This window comes from Mobula hypostoma, chromosome 26, assembly GCF_963921235.1.
Source record: "Mobula hypostoma chromosome 26, sMobHyp1.1, whole genome shotgun sequence".
In the NCBI taxonomy this organism is placed as follows: domain Eukaryota; kingdom Metazoa; phylum Chordata; class Chondrichthyes; order Myliobatiformes; family Myliobatidae; genus Mobula; species Mobula hypostoma.
Genome location: NC_086122.1, coordinates 17033348 through 17058612, shown reverse-complemented (window position 1 = coordinate 17058612; position 25265 = coordinate 17033348). Strand labels below are relative to the sequence as shown.

Genomic DNA, 25265 nt, shown 5'->3' with positions numbered 1-25265 from the left:
TTCAATTTTTTTTCTAAACGTAAATAATATAAAAGACATTTCTATAAGGTACTGTGCTAAGTCTTAGCTAGGATGCCTAAGACTTTTGCACTGTCCTGCATTTGTCAATGTGGAGTGGAGAGCAAGTTTGCAGATCTGGCAAGAGCAAAGGATGTTGGGATGGAATGCCATGGGAGGGGTATGCGCCAGGTGGCAGAGAGGAGTGTCGGGGTGGGAGGTGATGCTGGTGCAGAACCACGCAACCCTGAAACATCAGGCAAGATCATTTGATTCCAAACTATTGTTTTCTAGATCATTACAGAATGTTTCTCTGGTGCTTCCCTCTCCCTTACCCTTTTCCCAACCACGATTCCCTTCTCCCTCCCCTCTTCTCACTCTCAGTCCATGATAGAGACAGATATCAGAATCAGGTTGATCTTTCTTCACATATGTCATGATTTTATTTTTGTAGCAGCAGTACACTGCAATATATAAAATTACTGCAGTAATGTGTAAAAGTTTTAGGCACCCTAGCTATATATATGTGCCTAAATTCTTGCACAGTGCTGTATATTCTTAAATTCCGTTACTTGTTATAAATATAGCATACTTAATGAAAAAAAAACAGTGCAGAACACTTCAAAACAATTAGTAATAGTACATCCACTAGTGATTTATAGTGAATGTTCCTAGTGTTAAGAGACATTATGATTCTATGTCCATTTACTAATGTTCACACCTTGGTTAAAAAGAAAAGCAAAACAGTCACCCCAAAATGTTATACCATGTAAATTTATTGGGGGAAAGGAGATGTAAAGCAGAATGACTCTGCAAATCCTCACCTGGAATTCACTGGACTGGGCAACACAACAGTGTAGCAGATTCTCATTGACTGTAGAAGGCTTGAGTGGCTTGTCAAACTTTTGTTTTCTAATGTTCTTCCATTAATTTCAAAACAGTTCCACACAGTTGAAGACCACAGGCAAGACCACATTTTTTTTTACAAATATTTTAAGCACACAGTGTTAAGCATGAGGACAGGACACACCATTTCTCCATTGTCACACCATTCAATTCATGAGTGATCTGTATATCATCTCTAACAGCTATAACAGTGGTAATGATACATCAATAACAACATAGGGCTCAGCAGTCCTGGAGTGCCTGTGCATTTTATGTCATGGGTTAAAGTTATTTTCTTTGGGCTTGAAAATCTACTTTTCATAACAAGCTAAGTTTAGGTGGGAGTTGTAACACCTCATTTTCTGTATGGGTAGCTTCCTCAGACAAAGTTAGGAGATTCATGGAAATGATTCACGATTGAATGGCTTCTCATATGAAGAGCATTTGAACACTCTGGGGCTGTATTCACCAGAATTCACAAGAATGAGGGGTGATCTCATTGGAACCAATTAAATGGTGAAAGCTCCTGATAGAGTGGATGTGGAGAGGATGATTTTTATGGCAGGACAGTCGAAGACCAGAGGACACAGTCTCAGAAAGGAGGGGCATCCTTTTAGAAGGGTGATGAAGAGGAATTTTTGTAGCCAGAGATTGGTGAATACATGGAATTCTTTGCCAGAAGCAGCTGTGGGGGCCAAGTCTTTATGTACATTTACGGCAGAGCTGGATCAATTCTTGACTGGTCAGGACATGAATGGATAGGGGGAGAAGGCAGGAAACTAGGGTTGAGAGGGAAATTGGTTCTACCATGATGAAATAGTGGAACAGACTCGATGGGCCAGATGGCGTAATTTTGCTCCTTTATTTTATGGTACTTGCATGAACATTGATTTCTCTAACTTCCAGTAACTTCTCACCCCTTCCCTTCTCTCTTTTCCCATTTCCCATTCTGGATCCCCTCTTATCCCTTCTCTTCTTTTCACCTGCCTATCACCTTTTTCTGATGCCCCTTCCTCCTTCGTTTTATTCCACGGTCCACTGTCCTCGCCTATCAGATTCCTTCTTCTTCAGCCTTTTACCTCTGCCACCTATCATCTCACAGCTTCTTATTTCATCACCCCTCCTGCATCCACCCAGCTTCCCGCCTGCCTGAACTCACCTATCTCTTGCCAGCTTGTAGTCCATCCCTTCCCCCACACTCTTATTCTGGCTTCTGACTCTGTCCTTTCCGCTCTTCATGAATAGCCTCAGCCCAAAATACCGACCAGCACAGATGCAGCCTGACTTGCTGAGTTCCTCCAGCACTTTGTTTGTGTTGCTTAAGTTTAGACTGCTTGTTTAATATAAAAAAGTACTTTGAATTTGATAACAATTATTATATGCTAAAAAGTAATAACTTTCTTCAATCCAAGGGCAAAAGCTATTGTTGGTTGATTGAATAAAGTCTAACACAAGAGTTAAAACAATGACTGAAATCACAAACAACAGAAGCTGGAAATCTGAACAACACACATAAAGTGCTGGAGGAACTCAGCAGGCCAGGCAGCATCTATGGAAAAAAGTGCAATCCACGTTTCGAGCCTGGCCGCTGAGTTCCTCCAGCATTTTGTGTGTGTTGCTCCAATGACTGAAATGTTCCTTTTAATTTTGGGTAGGTCTGACTGGAATTGTAATCCCAAACAACACCCCCTTCCAAACTTTGCTCCCATTCCCCACCCATCATTTTGTTCGGTCGTGTTGGTTAAGTGATAGGAACTGTCTGTGAAATGACTTTTAAAATAAACCTTTGTTGGTACTGTTTCTGCAGCAGCCAGGTGGACAGCCACAAAGATCAGATCAACTCTTGGACTTATATTTTATACGACAAGGATTTTCTGTGTTTTTTAATGGATCACCTCTGTTAACATTCGTGAATTGTTGCCACTGCATTAACAGACCGAGTTGGGTGAAATGTTGGGTTCATGGTTGGAGTCATTTGAGGTAATTTGGTTATATTCATCACTTACCACTTGAGCATGGCTTTCGCTGCACTGTGCAACTTCTGCTCTCTCTGACTGGGGGGCACGTCACATCTTCTGACGCAGGCTTTTGCAGCACTTGCCTGGTCCTCGTTTCGGTGCCCCTTTTGAATCCACATAACTTCTCTCGCTTGGTACACGGACCCCAGGCACTCCACTCACTCAGCTCACAGGGAGCTGTGAAATATTAAGGAATGCATGTTATGAATCATTAAAAAAAACAAAACTTTCTCATTAAAGTCTGGTTTAAAATTAGAATCAAAAAAGCACATGAATGTTCTGCAGGAGTGTATCTGAGAACATTGCTTAATCCATAGGTTTTAAATGTATAAGTAATTTTGCACAGGTAGTTCACTTTACTTAAAAACTAGTTTGAGTCTGTCTGGAATGAAAGAGTTTTACTCAGATTAGCTGAAGAGTCAAACAATGGATTTTCTCTTACTATCTTTAGCTGTTCTGAAGGTACAGACCAAGTGGACTGTGACTGGGAATGATCAGGGATAGGCAGTGTTGAATTAGCTCCGAAACATGATTTTATCTCAACAAGGTAAAGCAGCAGGCACAACTGTGATCTTCAAGACACCAAACTCATTTTTTTTTACCCTCTGTTAAGCACTTGTCAGTCACTGCGTCGAAATGCAATTGCACAAACTAGGACTGAGGATATTAAACTGGGGAAATACTTTGAAAGATGTTTTCAGATGAGTGGTATTCTGGACATTCTTTTCAGTTCAAAAGGGTAACAATTACACCAGTGCCCAAGAAGAGGAGTGTGAGCTGCCTTACTGACTATCGACCAGTAGCACTCACATCTACGGTGATGAAATGCTTTGAGAGGTTGGTCATGGCTAGAACCAGCTCCTGCTCAGCAAGGACCTGGCCCCACTGCAATTTGCCTTATGCCACAAAAGGTCTACAGCAGTCGCAATCACAATGGCTCTTTATCTGGCCTTAGATCGCCTGGACTGTGCAACCACTTATGTCAGGATGCTGTTCATTGACTATAGCTCAGCATTTAACACTATCATTCCACACAGTCCTGATCGAAAAGCTACAGAGCCTGGGTCTCTGTACCTCCCTGTGCAACTAGATCTTCGACTTCCTAACCGGAAGACCACAATCTGTGTGAATTGGTAATAACATATCCTCATCGCTGATGATCAACACTGAAACACCTCACTCAGGATTGTCTGCTTTGCTCACTGCCCTGTTCTCTCTATACCAATGATTGTGTGGCTAGGCATAGCTCAGATGCCGACTGTAAACTTGCCATAACACAACCATTGTTGGTAGAATCTCAGATGGAGATGAGAGGGCATAAAGGATCAAAGTATACTAGCCAGTTGAGTGTTGTCACAGCAACTACCTTGTATTCAGTGAGAGTAAGACCAAAGAGCTGATTGTGGACTTCAGAAAGGGTAAAATAAGGGAACATGAACCAATCCTCATAGAGGGATCAGAAGTGGATAGAATGAGCAATTTCAAGTTCCTGGGTTTCAATATCTCTGAGGATCTAACTTGGTCCCAATATATCAATGTAGCTATAAAGAAGGCAAGACAGCAGCTATATTTCATTAGGAGTTTGAGGAAATTTGGTTGGCTACTGAAAACACTCAAACACCTCTGCAGATGTACGATGGAGAGCATTCTGACAAGCTGTATCACTATCTGGTATGGTGCGGTGTTGGTGGGGGTCGGTATGCTACGACACGCTACAGAATGTTGTAGAGAGTAGAGCAGAGGGCCAAGGATAAATCCTTGAGATACTCTTGTGTTGAATATCAGGAAGGAGGAGGTGTTACTTCTGATTTGTACTGAATGTGGTCTCCAAATTAGGAAGTCAAGGATCCAGTTTCAGAGTGAGGTACGAGGCCCAGGTTTTGAAATTTGTTGACTAGTACTGAACTGAACTGTAATCAATAAACAGCCTGACAAGGGTATTGTTGTAGTCCAAGGCTAAATGGAAAGCCAATGAGATGGCCTCCACTGCAGACCTGTTACAGCGGTAGGCAAATGTGGTACGTCCAGGTTCTACTCAAGCAAGAGTTAATCATAGCTTTGGTCAACTTCTCAAAGTACTTAACCTGGGCCTATACATCACATCTAGTCTAAGTATCTCTGTGGTAACGTAAGAAGATTTTTAGTAAGTAGAGTCAATCTGCTGTGTACTTACCAGCATTGCTACACTCCATGGTGCCATTTATGGCTGCAAACCCCTCCGGACAGCTGTCATAACATTTCCCTCGATGCAGGTACAGATTGTCTTTACATTTAGTACAAAAGTTTCTGCTAAAGCAGGCCTCACAGTTCTCAATTTTGCATTCTGCAAAGATAATGACAAGCACATTCTTAGTTGACAGCAGAACTTCGTGTAAGGATGCAATCCAAAGTAACTTTAACATTCAAGGTAACTTTATGTTGTCTGGGCTTGACAAACTTTGCAAGCCCACAACCTCTATAAACTAGAAAGACAAGCATGGGAACCCCACCACTTAGAGGTGGCCCTTCAAGCCAGATATGATTCTGACTTAGAAATATACATCAAAGTTGCTAGGATAAAATCCTGGAACTTCCTCCCTTACAGCATGATTGTTACGCCCATCTAAGGGATTGAAATGGGCCAAGCTGGCTGCTCACCACCACCTTCCCGAGGCCAAGCAGTAATGGGCCATTAAATAAGTGCTGGCTCAGCCTGCAATGCCCACATCTCTTGACTGAAGAACAACAGAACTCTTTTTTTTAACAACTACCTGACAGTCTCTTTCATCAGCTCTTGCAATGGCAGAACATTACACTGTGAATGTGACAGTTGTGTCAGGTACACAGGCATGTAGGGCTACGTGTGGAAACCCTGAAGATGCCATCAGTAATTTCCAACCCCTTCACTTTGCATTCTTCTCTGTGAATTAAATAAACTGAAGAGAAAAGGGACCTAGAGCTCTCCTGGCGTATATGACGAATAAACTCTTCTCGGCTTCCAGCCAGGTACAGGTATCGATTTTAACCGACGTTTCGATGACAAACTCGGCTATCTTCATCAGGGATGGTGCCTATTCTGATGGTATTTATACCCTCGTCATTTGTCCCTCCTAACTGGTTGGTCCTCATCCGATCAGGTATCCACTGAACCACTTTGTTTACAATCGTATTCCAGTCCTTACTTTGAGCGAGAATTTCGTCTTTGTTAAAATTCTTTTTCCTCTAGTTTTATTTCAACGGCTTCCTTTACCAGGCTGTACCAAAAGCCACTGAAACAGCAGTACAGTAGTGTTGTGCCGTCAAAGCCATTGTGAATGCAGTGTTCTGCTACCTCCAATTTCTCTGGCTAACCCAAAAGGATACTCCTCCTCTGCTCCTCGATGCAGATTTCCACCACACACCCCATCTGGCTGATAGACGCTGCTCTGTATTCACAGTGAATCCTGTAAATTCTAGCTGTCCTGAGTCCCAGGTCACCTTTGACCTGCATAAGTTGTGATTTAAGCTTCCTTATGAATTTGTGGATAGTAATTAATCTGATATTTCGTCAGGATCCTGGTGACCCTTCCAGAAACCATGGAAATACAGGGAAGACAGGCAGTTGCAATGGGTTCCTCCCCGTTGTTAGTTTTCCTGATTTTTCAGTCATCTCTTTTAAGGGCTTAATTGATCTCCTGAAGCTTGTAGCCATTCTGTAAGAACGTCATGTGCAATCGTCCTATTTCTTCATGGAGACTCTTGGGGTTCAAAGTACTTTTCGCACAATAATCAAAGTAGTAAGAACTGGTCTGCATTGGGAAGCATGATTGCAGCTGTTATTGTTGAGGTATAAGTCTGTGTGAGTGGGTTTCTGATAGATGCCATATCCGAAACTACCATCTGGTTTCCATCATATTAAAATGCCCAGGAAGGGAGGCTGTCTCCCTTTGTTGGGATCTGTGAACATCACATCACGAATTCAACTGATTTCGTAAAATAAAAGAACCAGCATCTAGCTGACCCCAGAGGACATAATGGTCAGTTTCAATGTGGTGTCCCTGTTTATGGGAGTTCCCATTAAGGACAACTTGGTTCTCCTGCAGTCAAGGTTTGATAAGGGTATCATCGACCTTTTTGAATACACACTTACATCAGCGTACTTCCTCTGTAAGGGAAACTGCTATGAACTGATGGACAGAGTGGCCACGGGATTGCCCTTGTCACCAGCTACTGCTAATTTCTACATGGAGGTCTTTGAGGAGAGGGCTCTGAGTTCATTGCCCTTACGCCCCAAATGCTTCTTCAGATAATGTTGATGACACCTTCGTAGTGTGGCCTCATGGACTCCAGGCACTCCAATAGTTCCACTATCACCTGAACAGCATACATCCAAGGAATTAATTTATGATGGAGAATGATTGACTCCTATTCCTAGATGTTCTAATATGATGGAAACTGGACGGCAGTCTCGGACATGGCATCTATCAGAAACCCACTCACACAGATTTGCACCTCAACAACAATGGCCACCATCACACCTCCCAACGTAGAGCAGTTCTTTCTACTTTGATTAACCGTGCGAAAACCATAGGTGAAGAAAATCAATCAGGCCCTTAAAGGCCAGGAAACCTAACAACGGGGAGGAGCCTGTCACTACCATCAGTCTTCTCTATATTTCCACCGTTTCTGGAAGGATTGCCAAGATCCTGAAGAAATAATGGATTAACACCATCCACAAACCTGTAAGGAAGGTCAAATCACAGCTTATGAGGGTCAAAGATGACCTGGGACTCGGGGTGCTAGGATTCCTTGTGAATGCAGAGCAGCATCTATCAACCAGACGGGATGCACAGTGGAAATCCGCATCAAGGAGCATGGGAGGTGTATCCATTTGGGTTAACTGGAGAAACTGGAGGTAGCAGAACATTGCATTCGCAATGGCCGTAGGATTTACTTCGACGGTGCAAAATTACTGAGCCGCGCTAATGGCTTTTGGGACTGCCTAGTGAAGAAAACCATTGAAATAAAATTAGAGGAAAAGAATTTTAACAAAGACAAAGGTCTCACTCCAAATAAGAATTAGAATTTGATTGTAAACAAGGTGGGACAGCGGAAATTTGATTGGATGAGGACTAACCAATCAGGAGGGACAGACAAGGAGGGTATAAATACCACTGGACTAGATGTGCCCAGGCATCATCCTTGATGAAGGTGGCAGAGTTTAAACTGAGGAGAATTTTGTATATTTATTACGATTTCTTTGCTGCAGAGGAAATGAGGATTCGACATTTTTTGCATTTGTTAATTAGCTTTTTATGGAATAATCACATTTTTAAAATGTGTACAAGCTCTAAAAGGCTTATTTTATTTATGTGGATTTTAATTTCTTCAGATAAATATTTCAAAGTATGATAAATTTTATTTATTATTTTTATATGGTTTGCTTATAATATTTCAGGATGTTTACATTCCAATTTCTACTTTGTACTTTGTGAAAGATTATTTTAAAAATATCCCTTTTGCTTCTGGTTTGCTATTACACTGTGACTGACTGATCAGCCCATTCAGTGTCACGACTGTTGTTAGATACCAGAGACGCTGGTGGCAACCAGCACTGCCAATGGAAAACCTTACTCCAGGGAGATCACTAAGCTCTTGCGACCAAGTATCTTTGAAAGCCATCACTTTGCCATTGACTGCAAAATCCAGGCCAGTGTCAGCATTCCTTCTGCAAACAAAGACTTCAGAAAAAGAAGAGCCTGTTCTTAATTTCTAAACCGGAAAACACCGTGGAAGAAGAGGTCAAGCGTGGAAAATTTCTTAATTTATGGAATTTGTTGAATTAGTGTTAGTCTTGCCACTGACCTGTTCACTGCAGTTGAAGCAAGACAAATGGTGAAGCTAAAAAGACCGCTAAAAATTTAAAGATTATTAATTGTGCTCTTGATCCAGATCTGTCTGTGTATGCATCAGCCTCACAATCATAACATATAATGCTGAAAACTGATAGCAAAAAAGTAAGACCCTCTCTCATGTTCCAGATTTCTTAGTCCTCTATCCTTGTGCTGACATGTGCCTCTCTAACTGTATTAAACACTGAATTACTGAGTGCTCTAGTGAGAATCAAGAAGATAGTTAATGCTATCGCATACGTGGCCATGGCCAAAGTCATAATTGATAATTTTATTATACCATTAAGTAGATCTATAAATGTCAGAAACTGGCTTTGTGTTCTGCCAAACTTGAATAAATATCCAGTCAGAGCTTAATTGGGAATGATAAAAATAAAATTAAATTGAGAAAATTACTCAATGGCATCATATATTACATGATTCTTAATGATATGATGACAATACTGTAAGTACAATAAATAGTTATGAAAACACACACTCACACACATACACTGTTCATCTTCGATACTATGTCTTCCATGATGAAGTCGTAGTCATTAGCAAGACTTACTCAGCAAAGAAAATTGTTTCCATTTATTGTACGATTGTCTGTTCACAACTAAAATCAGCTCCATAATTGTAGGATAGTCACCCAGTTCCAGAGAAAGAAACAAAATAATGTGACTGCTGAGAATCAGTTCCAGAAATTACAAATGAGGGCACGATTTACTTTGTCTCTTGCAGTTTGACAGCATTTTGTTTGACTTCTAACTAATGTGAATGAATGGTGCGATGGTAGGGTATCCCAACCAAACAGTTGCTAGTACAAGAAGGAGCTTATTGTCCACATGGAAAACTGATGCCCACTTTTAACTAAAAATTCCCAGAATTACATTTCAAAATGCCCTGTAACGAATGGAGTTTGTGATGCTTATTCTACAGCTATAAGTTGTGGAAGTTTCCAAGTGCACTTCATGATAATTTTTTACATGGAAGGAAGTCATTCAGCCCACTCAAACTGTCTGATGGGCAATCCCACCCCCCACCCCCCACCCCCACTTATTCTGCCTAAAACTTATTCTCCCACAACTTTACTACACACCTACAGTCCACTCAGGGTCATTTACATTGAATGATTACCCAACGGAATTGCAGATGTTTGGGACGTGGGAGGAAATTGAAGCGTCATGAGAAAACACTCATGGTTGCGGGGGGATTTGACAGCACCTGAGGTCAGATTGAACCCGAGTCGCTGGAGATGTGGGTGGAGCAGCAATATAACTCTCTGAGCCAGTGCCCAGCCCTCCAATCAATATATTACTAGTTCATTGCAAAACAGATTTCATCAGAGGCAACCCACGACTCTTGTGTGCTCATGGGAAAAACATCAAAGGGAGCTGTAAACAAAATTGAAAGGTAATAAATACTTAGCCCTGTCAATATGAATGAAAAGATGACAGTTCTAACCACAGAATGAGCAGGCAGATGAAGTATCCTTACCTTTAGTATGGATTTACTGTCACTGTGCCTTATAACACACTCCACCCAGTGTTGACAGAAAAGGGTCCAAAAACCTTCAGGTTGAGAAGAGTTAGGGAGACTATTGCTATCACCACTGATTTTGCATTAGGAAAAGCTGCTAATTAGATTGTGCAATTCACCTTATAAGGTGAATGTGCCACTCTGACTTGGAAGCATGTTCATGTTTCTTGTTGTAGTCCCAAGTAACAAAAGTGGTCAATTATTGCTTATCCCACATTCAGAAATGGCTTCCATTTGGAGCCTACGTAGGGCGTGACTGTAGAGCCCAGCATTTAGTGTTGGTAGGTAAGACACAGAGCAAGAGTGTTAAGTGTAGGGAGCTGTGCTTTACTGTCTGTTTGGGACACCGAGGAGAGCAACCAGGAACATCAAGAGGGAGACCTGCAGCTGGAAAGTCATTATTTTAAAACAGGAAGGAGAGAATAAACATGTAGCCATGTACCCTCCTTACTTCACAGGCCTCAGGCCTTCTGTCCTAGGAGTGCCCAATGAGCGGTTTCCCCAGGACGATGCGGTTCAGGCTGTCTGCAGTACTCCAAGAGAAGCATTACATAGGTCATCATATCATCTGGGCTCGGGGTGGAATAAGTTGTTCTGTGGAGAGCCGGAGCAGACAAAGTGGGCCAAGTGGCTGCTGACTGTGCCATAACCATTTTCTGATTATATGATGCGTGCCCCAAAGCACGAGTAATATTGGGGTTACAAGAACGACTCACGAAAGGAAATGCCTGTTGAATCTTCGTAGTGACCCAAAATAACTCAGAAATGTTTGTTAAAATTGATTTTTAATTAGATAAAGCCAAAAAAAAAAATAGCTTTAAGCAATTCAACATCCAGGCAAATTATTTAAAAGACTGCTGGGACCATTCAATTTGTAAGAAGAGGAGATATGAGGAATACAGCTGGTCAGAACTAAAGATCTAGATTGCAAAATATTAGATTGTAATCTTAAATGTCTGAAATTATCAAGGGAAATTTCACATTTTTATCTTATTAGAGTTTTGGCTGGAAGTTTTCAAGGGTTTCAGCAGCTTGCATAATAGAAAATAAATTGCATGATGTTTTTCATCCATCAAGATTTTGTTTCTTCCACAAATTCTTAGATCTGCCAGTCCACCTCATTATTATACGTCTTGTGTTTCCAGTCCAATGTCTCTTTTTGGCACGCTCTCAATATTCTGCACAATGTTAGGGGTTGCCATTTCTTGGAGTGCATTGTGGTGCTGCAAGATACCTTATGGGTGATTTATGATTCACTTCTTTTGACACAATGACTAGTCGCATCAAACCCTCAGGATTTCATGTGGAAGTTGCATCTGTCAAACAGCATTCTCAGTCCCTTCACGCTCTGCCCTGTTTGCTATTTGCAATTGGATTTGGATCCAAACCCCTCACCAGAAGTAACTCTTCAGCAATTCTGTTTAGTAGCTTTGTCATTTCTTTTCGCTCTCCCATTCTTTTTGCCAGAGATTGGCTAAATTTATTAATATTGTTAATGTTTCAGGAGAACACTGATATATCTTTTCCATTTCTCAATAAGGTGTAATGGTGCACTCTTCGAGTGTCCAAATATACGGGCAGTTGTCATCGTACTCATACACCAGTTAACATAACTGACCCTGAACCAGGTATGGAACAGGGTGGCTCTTAGTCTCTTACGATCTTGTATTTCAAATAAATGGAAGCGTTGATGCATCCACAGATGGAGAGGATAAACCGGGGTACAGAGAAACAGTGTTAAGGTGTAGATCATTTAGAATCTGCAAAGCTTCTCAAAATAGTAATAGCCTCTTTGGTTTTGTTATTTCAACTATTCTTTCTGCCACTGATTGCATAGCCCAGTGGAAACATGAAGGTTTCTGATGTTCAATCCTCATCAACTAGCAACTCCTGAATCAAAATGATCTAACTTCTGCAGTGTATCTAGGACTCCTAATTGGTAAGTGAAGCAGTTTGTTGCATACTTAGCACCTCCCTTCCTTCACATTAGTTATGGAGACTTTACTCAGCCCTTAAAGGATGATATCGCTGTTGTAGTGAACAATGATATTGGCTCAGAATCTGAAACTGCAGAAGGTTTTTGGGCAAGAAATCACTGCTGGCAGTAATGTAGAGGGTTCTAATAGTAACTATGCTCTAAATGAAGAAATAATGCAAGCTTCTTCAAAAAGGAACAGTAATAATCATGGGCCATATTAATCATCAGGCTTATTGAAAAATCATGGTAAAGATAGGATCACAATCTGTATTTTAGTTACAAACAAGAGAAAATCTGCAGATGCTGGAAACCCAAGCAACACAAAGGGCCAGGCAGCATCTATCGAAAAAAGTACAGTCGATGTTTCGGGCCTGCCGAAGGGTTTTGGCCTGAAACATCAACAGTACTTTTTTCGAAAGATGCTGCCTGGCCTGCTGAGTTCCTCCAGCACTTTGTGTGTGTGTGCTGTATTTTAGTTGCTTTCTTTGAGCAAGAAATTGATGAAGAAATTTTAGACCTTAAGTATTGACAAAGGATTAGCTTGGCAAAAGGTCTGGGGGAGAAAAAGTTCATAGCAGAGTAAAGCTATAAATTCATTTCGAATATGAGAAACTTGAAGCCTGTCTTAAGCTAATGTCTATAACTTAAAGGGTGCCTGGTGAGTTTTAGTTAAAATGGACTAGGAAAGGATAAAATGAAATGCCAGAAGAAGCACACATTCAAGGAAATATCAACAAATATGCATTGTAATGAGAAAGAAAGGCTCTTTGAAAATTTTGCAGCATCCAACACTATTTGAGGAAGTTAAAGTTGGTATTCAATTGACAGAAAGGGCATATCATATTTTAAAGATAGTCCAAAAGTTCCAGATGCTGTAAAAATCATCATGGAATTTTTTAAAAATTAAGTGACTATACCTAAACTCATAAATGAAAATAGTAGTTGAAGTAAATACAAATTTTAGAGGATAAAACTATGCAGTTGAAGGAAATAGAAAAATTACAGAAATTCTAAATAATTTTTTCAGATCTTGATGGAAAAATACACTAGTATAATTATAGGTAATAATTGGGTAAAAGGAGTGAAGGTAAATTGGGGGGGAGGGGGGTTGGGTTATGAACTAACAAATAACCTAGACATGATGAACGAACCTTGGACCTTAGTAGAGCCACAGCAGAAATAGTGAATGTGTTGATATAAATTTCCCTGGCATTTGGAAAGGTTGTAGGGAGTGGAAGATGCAAGTGTAACATAATATTTAACAAAGGAGGGCGAGAGAAAATAGGAATTTATAGGCCACTTATGAAAACATTTATCATTGGGTAAGTGCCAAAAATTAATTATTAGAAAGGTAATTTGGCATATAGAAATTTGTAAGATAATCAGCAGAGGCTACGTAGATTTTTTGACATATTTGGACATGTATTAATGAGAACATAACTTCCTTTTGATGAAAACTTGGTAGGAATTCTTTGAAATCACTCAGTCAACCAAATCCAGTACTGGCAATGGTGTTGCTTTGCATTGTTTTTATACTAAATACAATGACAGTACTATTTCTAGATCCTTGTCAATACATGATCAAGGCTCAAAACCCCTTGCCAATAATAAACTGTTGCTCCATTCCAATATTTTAATCTAATTAGATACAAATACAACATGATATCCACAACTGAATACAGCACACTAGATATGGTCTAATTAGGAGATATCTGGAATATTTGTATATATTGTTAATGTCCCTGTTATCTATTTCTGGAATTTAGTCTTTTCTAGTATCTTTTTCACAGCTCCCCAAGTTTTATTAATTTCTATATACCTAATCTCTAATCTCTCTGCTCATGATTCCCAGGTATTGCGATTATAAAATAATCTAATCTGTCTTCCTTGGGAATGATGTCAGACTTGCCTTCATTGATCTCAGTCTGCCTTGAATTTACCAGTTGATTTTAGTGTAAGTTCTCACAGAAAGGTATTTTCGGAGGATGAGATTTGACTGATCATTTATTACTGATGACTCATCTAATATTGATGAGAGGCATTGATCATGTGGATAGTCAGAGGCTTTTTCCCAGGCCTGAAATGGCTAGCAGGAGAGGGCACAGTTTTAAGGTGCTTGGAAGTAGGTAAAGAGGAGATGTCAGGGGTAGGTTTCTTTTATGCAGAGGGTAGTGAGTGTGTGGAATGGGCTGCTGACGACGGTGGTGGAGGTGGATACGAAAGGGTCTTTTAAGAGACTCCTGCATAGGTACGTGGAGCTTGGAAAAATAGAGGGCTATGGGAAACCTTAGGTATTTTCTAAAGTAAATACATGTCCGGCACAGCATAGTGGGCTGAAAGGCCTGTAATGTGCTGTAGGTTTTCTATGTTCTATGCTCTGTGATAGTTCTGCCGGCAAAGCCTTCACTGCGGCAATCTCCTCTCCAAACTCCTCACTTTCACTCGGTAGCACATTAGTCAAGGCTAGAAATCAAGCATAAGTGCACATGAACTTCTGTTCCACTGCTGGGCTCACTCCTGGCTTTGTACCACACTCTACTCTGCATCTGTTTCAATTCTTCATTGTGATGCTTCAAGCATTCGTGGATTCCTTCGTATCACCCTCCCTTAGAAATGCAACAGAGTCCTGCAAATATACTGAAGCAGGCTTGAAAAAGCAACTGTTCTAAAGTTCTTCCAGTGTTAGAATGAATCATTCTGTCTGTGTTGCTTCATTTATATGCTTGTTGGCCTGCAGACAGATTCAAAACTGGGAACACAAGAGATTATACAGATGCTGGAGATCCAGAGTAACATAAAGAGTGGCATACAAAAGTTTGGGCACCCCTGGTCAAAATTTCTGTTACTGTGAATAGTTAAGTGAGTAGAAGATGAACAGCTCTCGAAAAGTCATAAAGTTAAACATTCTTTTCAACATTTTAGGCAAGATTAGTGTATTATTTTTGCTTTGTACAAATTTAGAGTGGAAAAAAAAGGAAGGAAGCACCAGGCAAAAGTTTGGGCACCCTAGCAGATTTGAGATCTCAGATAACTTTTACCAAGGTCTCAGTCCTTAATTAGCTTGTTAGGGCTATGGCTTCTTCACAGTTATCGTTAGAAAAGGCCAGGTGACGCAAATTTCAAAACTTTATAAATATCCTAACTCCTCAAACCTTGTCCCAACCTTCAGCAGCCATGGGCTCCTCTAAGCAACTGCCTAGCACTCTGAAAATTAAAACAAATGATGCACAAAGCAGGAAAAGGCTATAAGAAGATGGCAAAGAGTTTTCAGATAGCTGTTTCCTCAGTTCGTAATGTAATTAAGAAATGGCAGTTAACAGGAACGGTGGAGGTCAAGTTGAAGTCTGGAAGACCAAGAAAACTTTCCCAGAGAACTGCTTGTAGGATTGCTAGAAAGGCAAATCAAAACCCCCATTTGACTGCAAAAGACCCGCAGGAAGATTTAGCAGGCTCTGGAGTGGTTGGGCACTGTTCTACTGTGCAGCAACATCTGCACAAGTATGACCTTCATGGAAGAGTTATCAGAAGAAAACCTTTCCTGCGTTCTCACCACAAAATTCAGCATCAGAAGTTGGCAAAGGATCATTTAAATAAGCCTGATGCATTTTGGAAATAAGTCCTGTGAACTGATGAAGTTAAAATAGAACTTCCTGACCGCAATGAGCTAAGGTATGTTTGGAGAAAAAAAAGTGTAGAATTTCATGAAAAGAACACCTCTCCAACTGTTAAGCACAAGGGTGGATCAATCATGCTTTGGGCTTTTAATGCAGCCAGTGGCACGGGGAACATTTCTCTGGTAGAGGGAAGAATGAATTCAATTAAATACCAGCAAATTCTGGAAGCAAACATCACACCATCTGTAAAAAAACTGAAGATGAAAAGAGGATGGCTTCTACAACAGGATAATGATCCTAAACACACCTCAAAATCCACAATGGACTACCTCAAGAGGCACAAACTGAAGGTTTTGCCATGGCCCTCACAGTCCCCTGACCTAAACATCATCAAAAATCTGTGGATAGACCTCAAAAGAGCAGTGCATGCAAGACGACCCAAGCATCTCGCAGAACTAGAAGACTTTTGCAAGGAAGAATGGGTGAAAATCCCCCAAACAAGAATTGAAAGACTCTTAGCTGGCTACAGAAAGCATTTACAAGCTGTGATACTTGCCAAAGGGGGTGTTACTAAGTACTGACCATGCAGGGTGCCCAAACTTTTGCTTCGGGTCCTTTTCCTGGTTTGTTATTTTGAAACTGTATAAGATGGAAATAAAAAGTAATCTTGCTTGAAATATTAAAGAAATGTGTCATCTTTAACTTTATGCCTTTTGGAAATCAGGTCATCTTTTACTCACTTAGCTATTCACAGTAACAGATATTTTGACCAGGGGTGCCCAAACTTTTGCATGCCATTGTACATAATGCTCCATGAACTCTGCAGGGAAGACAGCATCTATGGAGAGGAGGAAACAGGCAACATTTCAGGCTGAGACCCTTCAGCATACTTGAAAGGAAGGGTGGAGAAGTTAGACTAAAAAGGTGGAAGCACATGCTGGCAGGTGATAGCTGAGACCAGGGGGAAGGTGGGTGGGTGGGGAAGTGGGGGTGAAGTAAGAAGTGAAAGTAGAGGCATAGGGCTGGAGATGAAGGAAGCTGAAAAGAGAGGACAGTGGACCATAGGAGAAAGGGAAGGAGGAGGGGCACCAGAAGGAGGTGATAGGTAGGTAAGGAGAGGAGATGAGGTAAGAGGGGAGCCAGAAGAGGGAAAGTAATAAGTGAGAAGGGGAAAGGGGAGAAATTATACTTTATTGTCACCAAACAGTTGGTGCTAGAACGTACAAGCATCACAGCGATATTTGATTCTGTGCTTCCCACTCCCTTGATTACAAATATTAAATATTAAAAATACTAAATAGTAAAAATTAGTAAATATTAAAAATTTAAATTATAGATCATAAGTAGAAAATAGGAAAATGGAAAGTAAGGTAGTGCAAAAAAACCAAGAGGCAGGTCCGGATATTTGGAGGGTACGGCCCAGGTTACCAGAAGTTAAGAAATAAATGTTCATGTTGACGGGTTGCAACAAGAATAACCTCAAAGTTAGAAATGGGTGATTCAATACTTATATTAAAACAGCAGACGTTTGGAATTCACTTCCCCAGAAAATAACTGATGGTGAATCAGTAAAATGTGCAATAATTTTACTTATACGTGGTAGAGATATGGAGCAAAGATGTGCAGATGGAATTAATATATCATTTGTTGTGAACTAACTTAATGTGAAACAAGCTTCCATGACTAACTGACCTACCCTTGATCCCATATTACATAACAGCCTCATTTACACCTCTAACTACTTGGTTAGAGGCATAGACCATAGTCATTAAGGTTAAGGGGGTGGATATTGATGGCTCACCCCTCATTAGCATTCCTTTAATTTTATGTAACCAACTTATAACCATCACTGACACGATTTATTTGTAAACCAGTGCTACAATAATTACTGGCATTTTCCATGTGGTTTGATTATCAGGTGTCATATAGGCTTGAAGCATGGTTAGCACATCTGTACTCCGATGATACAAGATGAGTCAAAGCTTCTGTGGAGCAGAAGTGAGTGTGAGTTGCGTCATCTATCCAGCTTTACCCCACAGCAGTCCAAGAAGGCTACACAGTATATTAATGATGAAATATCACACTTGACTTCTGCTGTTTATGAAGCTCTTTACCAGTGTTGGACCATAACCTGCATAAATCATTGGCTGAATCAGAATTGTTCATTGTATATTAGGCAATGCTAAAATATTCATCCTTTGGTGGAATTCCAATTTCAATTACTCTGACTGTTATTTCAGTTTCTGTCATGAAAACAATTCTTCAGTTGCTATCCAATTAGTTAACTCCAGCTAGGACTTGTTCATATCTACTTTTTCACAGCTCTGGCTTTGATTCCGATCTCTGGTGGAGACTGTGTGGAGTTTGTGTATTCTCCCTGTGGGGATGAGGTTTTTCCCAGGTGCTCTGGTGTCTTGAAAATCTTAAAAATGTGCTAACTTATCAAGTTGGCAGATGACTATCAATGAATCCTAGTCTAGTGAGCAGCATAGAAAATGAGAGGGGTGGAGTCAATGGGCATGCAAGAGTGAAAAGTTTACAGATAAATAAATGAAGATTTGTGGGTTTGAATTGATGGATGAAATGCCTTTCTTCTATTTTGTAAGGAACAATTTGATGAATATACTTCTATGCATGAACAAGCTGGAATTGTTTTGAAATGGTGCTCAATTTGCTTAAAACTACTTTGGAGCCATTGTGCATTCTTTGAACATATTATAATAATCTTAAAATGAGGTGCTAATTTTTTAAAGATGACTTTATTTGTCATTGTAGTACGTTGAAACTTAGGTTGTCAATGAGAAACACATTCCAAGAATGAGCTGGGGAGCAGTACACAAATGGGGTGATGCTTCCAGCAGCAACATAGCACAACCTGAAATTACCAACTCTACCCTATATGTCTTTTGGAATCTGGGAGAAACTAGAACACCCAGATGAAACCCATACGGTCATGGGGAGAACATACAAATTTCTGACAGACAACTGCAGGAATTGAACCCCAATCTTACAACTGGTACTGTAAAAATGGCAGGAGGAGAAGATGGCAATTTGCCGCACATGTGCAGCTCTCCGGTGAAAGATGACATTTTATCTGATAAATAGGGGCCGTGGGCAATTCTGATTTGATGGAGAATGGACGTGAAAGCACAGAGGAACATCTGGAGAAATTTCTGAAACACTCGTTCGCTGCTGTCGTTACTATGCGGTCGGGAATCTTTCGGAAAGTAGGCCTCAAAATCCCCAGCCTTGCCTGCTTTTGGCGACCGAGAAAGAGGTCAAATCGCTCGGACAGAGATGGCGCTCAGTACTCGGTGTCGGACAGCTGATCAGAGCTCAAAGTTTTCGGATGACTCAGAGTCGGATTGTGGTCGGCGTGGCAGGGAGAGTTCTTCCTTCTCCCGTCTGCGTGAGATGTAGGACATTTGAGAAACTTTGAACTTTACTGTGCTCATGGACTTCTTCATCAAGTTATGGTATTGTGCAGTGTTGTAACTATATGTTATAATTACGTGGTTTTGTCAGTTTTTTTAGTCTTGGTTTGTCCTGTGTTTTGTGATATCACGCCGGAGGAAATAATGTATCATTCCTTAATGCATGCATTACTAAATGATAATTAAAGAGGACTACGTGTCTTCATAATCTAAAAAAAAATCATGAGGTTTACCACTACACTACCAGTTACTGACAGCAACTATATTGTCAGGAATTAACAACAATTTGCTGAATAATTCTTGCGGGTGATTTACTAGCGTGATTCCTTTACACAGAAAAATGGCACTCAAGGCTACGGGTTACGCTAATCACACACAAAGGGAAGCTTCTTTGTTTCTTAAAGCGGGGGCACTAGTGCACATGTGCAATCAGATTTTGAAGCTAAAAGTGAAGTGCAAACCACTTCAGAAGTGAATTTAAATTGAAAAGAAAACAGCAGCTGCTGGAAATCTGAATATAAGCAGAAAATGCTAGAAACTCAGCAGGTCAGGCAGCATCTGTGGAGAGAGAAACATGATATTTCAGATCCAGGACATTTCATCAGAACTGAGAAAGTGAGAAATGGGGCAGTTTAAGAAGCAATGTAGATTGGGAAGGGTTATGGGTAGAATAAAGGGAATTTCTTTGATGGGATGAAATAATATAGGTACAAAAGGAGAAATTCAGCTTCTTTGTCTGTGTAAAGTGTTTGCAATGAGCAGTGTTGAATGGTCCGACATACAGGGAAATAAAAGCTGTGGAAGGCAAAAATACCAGTCCTGATACCTAGAGAAAGAAAAAGAGATTTATCTAAAGTTGGAGAATATAATATTAATCCTGCCAGCTGCACCATGAGTTATACAGCTCTCGTTACATGCACATGCAGTTCAACTCTTTGAGTGATTATGCAGAAAGTTTGAAGCTAATAACTCATCTCTTTCTACCTTAGGCCACAAACTTATCAATCACCCCTCGTACTGTTGTTCTTTTGTGCTGTTATTGTTGTTGCTGTTTGTATTGTTCTTGTGGAACATTGTAGGTATGCTATTATGATACTGGAATGTGTGGTCACACTTGCTGGCTGCCCCCGGCCCATCCTTGAGTGTGTTGGTTGTTAACACAAGTGACACATTTGACACTACATTTTGATATGCATATGGTAAATAAATCTGAATCTTGTCATCTTAGCTGTACCCCTGTGAATATGTGTACAGTACATATGTAGGATAGGTGGGATTCAAACCCTACTTGCTAGTTAATGAGAAAACAAGAAAGCAAGTTACTAGTAAACTCTAAAGCTGGTTATATTCAGTTGCTGGACACTTCTGTCATAAATGTTTATTACATGTACCTGTGCTTTTTAACTCCATGCCTTACTTTAAGATGTGGCCTTAATCTTTAAAGCAGCTCCAGGTATTTGTTATTCATAACATATGTTCTGCTGTCATTTTATATAGGGATTTTACTCTGCTTGGGCCTATGTTAATTATTGTTTATATTAGCTTTGGAGGAAGAAGAATGTCTTCATCTCAAATTTTTGGAAGACCAGCACTACAACCTGCTCAATATGACATCTGGCTGTATTCTTAATAAGTCCTGCGTCACAGTGTCAGTCATTTACCCTGATAATAACTTCCAGCTGCAGTCGTTCTGAGCAATAGGCTAAAATTTGCATTTTACAGACCAGAATCTGGGTCCATTTCTCATTTCAGCTTAAATGACTGTAGATCCCCATGTACTTTTTCTTTGCAGTATATATTAAAGATCAGTATTGTTCACTTATAAATTAGTTATTAATGATGCAATGCATTAAAATCATTTGTATTGTCACCCGGTTCTTAATGGTTTACAATATAGGAAATAGGAATGTTTGTAAACATATCAACAGTGTTCTGCCATTCAAACTCTTTGTCACTTACTGGTAACATCTTTCTGTTTTACATGGGATATAGTCCAATATTCAAACGCTGGTGAATTGGTAAACTGGTCTATGGTGCGTCGATAAAAGTTGGTGAAGGTCAAAGGGGACCTTCCAAATTTCTTCAGCCATTTGAGAAAGGTTTATTAGTTGTGACTTCTACATGGATGGACCAAGGTGGGCTGTTGGTGAAGATTATAGTTAGGAACTCAAAGCTCTCAACCCTGTCTACCCAGTACTACAGGTGCAAACAGGAGCATGTGCACTGCCCCCTTCCTGAAGTCAAATAAACAGCTCTTTTGCTTTGCTGATTTTGGAGGGAAAGGTTGTTTTCATGGCACCATGTCTATCTCCTTCCTGCAATTCAAATCACCGTTACCTGATGCCCCACTATGGTGGCATTATCTACAAACTTGTAGATGGAGTTAGAGCACAATCGGCTCATGTAGTCATGTTTGTAGAGGGAATAGGCGAGTTGACATCACAACCTTGTGGGGCACCAGTGTTAAAATGATCACAGAGGAGGTGCTGCTGCCTGTCCTTGCTGACTGTGATCCATTCATCAGGAGGTCAGGGATCAATCTGTAGAAATTGTCCCTAAGTCATGGCAGCCCTTGCGACGAAGGTACTCCATTTGTGGTGCAAGGTTGGACTTCCGATGAAGGAGCGACAACAAAGTGAAAATTACGTGTCATCATAAAGGTATGTGTGACTTGGAAGGAATGCTGCAGATGTTTGCGCTTCATATGCCTGTTACCTCCAAACTTCTAGATGGGCTTGAAAAGTCCAGTCAAACAAAATGTGGCAAGTTTGCTCAGCGGATCTTGTAGGCTGGAGACAGCGTGTCAGTGGTGGAAGAAGCAATGATTTAGGATTGCAGAACAATTGCTGTTGAGTGCCTTGCTCAACTGAAACATCGTGACCTTCGATTGTTGGTGGAGTAAACTTCATGCAAGATGGTAGTGAGTATTCTGTCACTTTCAATTAGTGGCTTGTAGACAATGGACTTTGTAGATGGAGAGTTAAAAGGTACAATAATCATAGCAGTGTTCCAAGCTTCTGCCCTGCCAGTCACTTATGTAGTTGCTTCAGATGATTTTCTGATCAATATGAACCTAAGTTAACCATAATGGACATGATGATGATATTAATGTTAGTGAACGTAAAGGAAAGTAGTTTAGACATTCTCTCTTGTTGACGATGGTACTTGCACAGAATTTAAATGACAAGAACGCGGACTTGACTCCAAGTCCAAATTGCTGGAAGTGGTCAATGCCCAGACATCTGTGGCATAAGCAATACTTACCAGGCCAATTGTTCTCCAGGTCTTGGGATATTCCCACTGCCCCTATGATGGCAGGAAGATCTTGTTTAAATGGCTGAAGAAACCCCATAGAGATATCCTGGGTGGAATAATTGACTTCCAGCCACAGGCATCCTCTTTTAACTCAGGTAAGTGTTTTCCCCTTCCTTTTCCTTTGTTGCAGGGTTATCATTATATTAACAAATCTTTAGTTGAAGATTTGACCAAGAATGATTTGGAGTAAGCTAGGAGTTATGGAATGCACCTTGTCAAACTCCAGTAAAGGTCTGAATGGCATTCCTCTGGTCTATAAAATGCCATGCTTTGGTGAAAGGTCAAGATGTGATTTATGTTTACAGACATTGATTCAGTCAGTCTTCTGAACTTTCTGCCCAGCGGGTTCAGTATTCTCACTTCAGAGAAGTTTCTGCTTTTCGCTATTAGATGTGCCATTATGTTGTTCTCAATTGAAGTCTGAACTTCAGTATAAGGAGGAGATCTTAGTCATAACAAGTATTAATAAAAGTCATGGAAGACTTTCTGTAATTGGTAGGAGGTGAAGTCACAATAACAAATTGATGATGCTCTTGCTGCATTTTTCTACTAGGCACAAAAAATAAAAAATGAAGCACTTCATAATTAAATACTTAGAGCATTATCACTGAGACATTTGCTTCAATACTGCTTTTTGGGTCAAAATAAAATACAGGTGTTGAGAGTCTGAAATAAAAACAGGTAATTAAGAAAACGATCAAAAATCAAAGTTGAATTTATTGTCGTTTGCACGTTTGCACAGGTGCAATGAAAAACTTACTGCAGCAGCATCGAAAGCATATGACATCATATAAGCAGCATTCACAAGAAAAACATAAATTAACATTTTTTACAAGACTAACACAGTTAAGACAAAGTAAAACATAATAAATCCATTTTTGTGCAAAGTGATATATGTGGTCTTGATGTTGCTAAACTCATCATTACAGCTGGGCCGGTTGGTTCAAGAACCAGGTGCTTGAAGGAAAGCAGCTGTTCTTGAATCTGGTTGTATGGGGCTCCAGGCTTCTGTAACTCCTGTCCAATGGTAACTGAGAACGTGGCGTGGCCCAGATGATAGGGAACACTGAAGATAGACTTCGCTGTCCTGAAGTGGTGCCTCCAGTAGATACTGCTGCATCAGTAGACAGTCAAGGTTCTACCACCTGAGCTATTAACTGTGATTCTCTTTGTACAGATGCAGCCCAACTTGCTAAATCCAGCATTTTCATTTTTTTTTAAAATTGATGTTTTATTTGCGCTGCTTCTTGAGACTAAGTCTGTGGTTCACGAATAATCCATTCTCACATCTGGCCAACACGCTAGGGGATTCTGCAGGGAGCCAAGGACATGTCGGTAGGTTTTTGAAACTGGGGGTGCATGTTAATTTAGGTACCTCAGGGTGTTAAAACTAACAACAAAACAAATGTTGGAAAGCCAATTCCAATATTCACGCTGTATCCAGTTGCTTTATTCGTAATACATGCCTGAGAGATGAATTTCCTTTGAATATATTCCAAACTATCTATAACAGAAATATTTCAAGCCACTGTTGTCACATCCCTGAGTTTTCTCAACCAGCTGAAGCTCACAAATGAAAGACAATGATAGACACATTTACATTTGAGGAGACTGATCAAATCTCATCCACGCTTACAATGTGGTACAGTGGTACAACTGGCAAAGTTGCTGTCCCACAGCTTCAGCAAGCCATGCTCTGTCCAGGTCTCTGGTGATACCTGTGTGGAGTTTCCATGCATGGGTTTTTGTCCCACATCCCCAAAGATGTTCATGTTAGCACGTTAACTGGCCACTACAATTACCACTAACATGTAGGTGAGCTGGGGATGGAGTTGGTGGGAATGTGGGGAGAATAAAATTGGATTAACGTTCATGGTGGCTGATGGATCAGAGGACCTATTTCAGTGCTTCCTTGTCCAATAAGTATTTGACAGCAAACAAGTTAAAAGGCGAAAAGGTGACTTGACACCCAGAACGAGCAAGATGGGAAAGTGATGTAAAATAACTTGATGCAAACTGAGACACAAGAGACAGCATTTGCTAGGATCTGGAGCAAAAAGCAACCTGCTGGAGGAAATCAAAGGGTCAAACAGACAATCTGGGTGGTGGGAAAGAGACACAAATGTCGACCTCATATGTCAACTGTTCCTTTCCTCCATAGATGCTAACACAAGCAAATCTGCAGATGCTGGAATTTCAAGCAACACACATCAAAGTTGCTGGTGAACGCAGCAGGCCAGGCAGCATCTCTAGGAAGAGGTACAGTCGACGTTTCGGGCCGAGACCCTTCGTCAGGACTAACTGAAGGAAGAGCTAGTAAGAGATTTGAAAGTGGGAGGGGGAGGGGGAGATCCGAAATGATAGGAGAAGACAGGAGGGGGAGGGATGGAGCCAAGAGCTGGACAGGTGATTGGCAAAAGGGATATGAGAAGAACATGGAACAGGAGGCCTAGGGAGAAAGAAAAGGGGGAGGCAGGGGGAAAAGTCTAGAGGATGGGCAAGGGGTATTGTGAGAGGGCAGAGGGAGAAAAAGGAGAGAGAGAGAGAGAGAGAGAAAGAATGTGTGTATATAAATAAATAACGGATGGGGTACGAGGGGGAGGTGGGGCATTAGCGGAAGTTTGAGAAGTCAA

General features: G+C 40.6%; 1 protein-coding gene across 2 annotated transcripts in view; it reads right to left on the bottom strand.

Moving 5' to 3' along the window:
• The window catches only part of rspo1 (R-spondin 1), a 207427-nt gene that overhangs the window by 69451 nt on the left and 112711 nt on the right, over positions 1 to 25265 (bottom strand). For both annotated transcript variants that reach the window (XM_063033738.1, XM_063033739.1), the window contains exons 4-5: positions 5074 to 5223; positions 2889 to 3077 (exon numbers count right to left, since the gene is read on the bottom strand). In XM_063033738.1, the coding sequence (XP_062889808.1) occupies positions 2889 to 3077; positions 5074 to 5223 (339 nt within the window). The remainder of the gene's footprint in view (positions 1 to 2888; positions 3078 to 5073; positions 5224 to 25265) is intronic.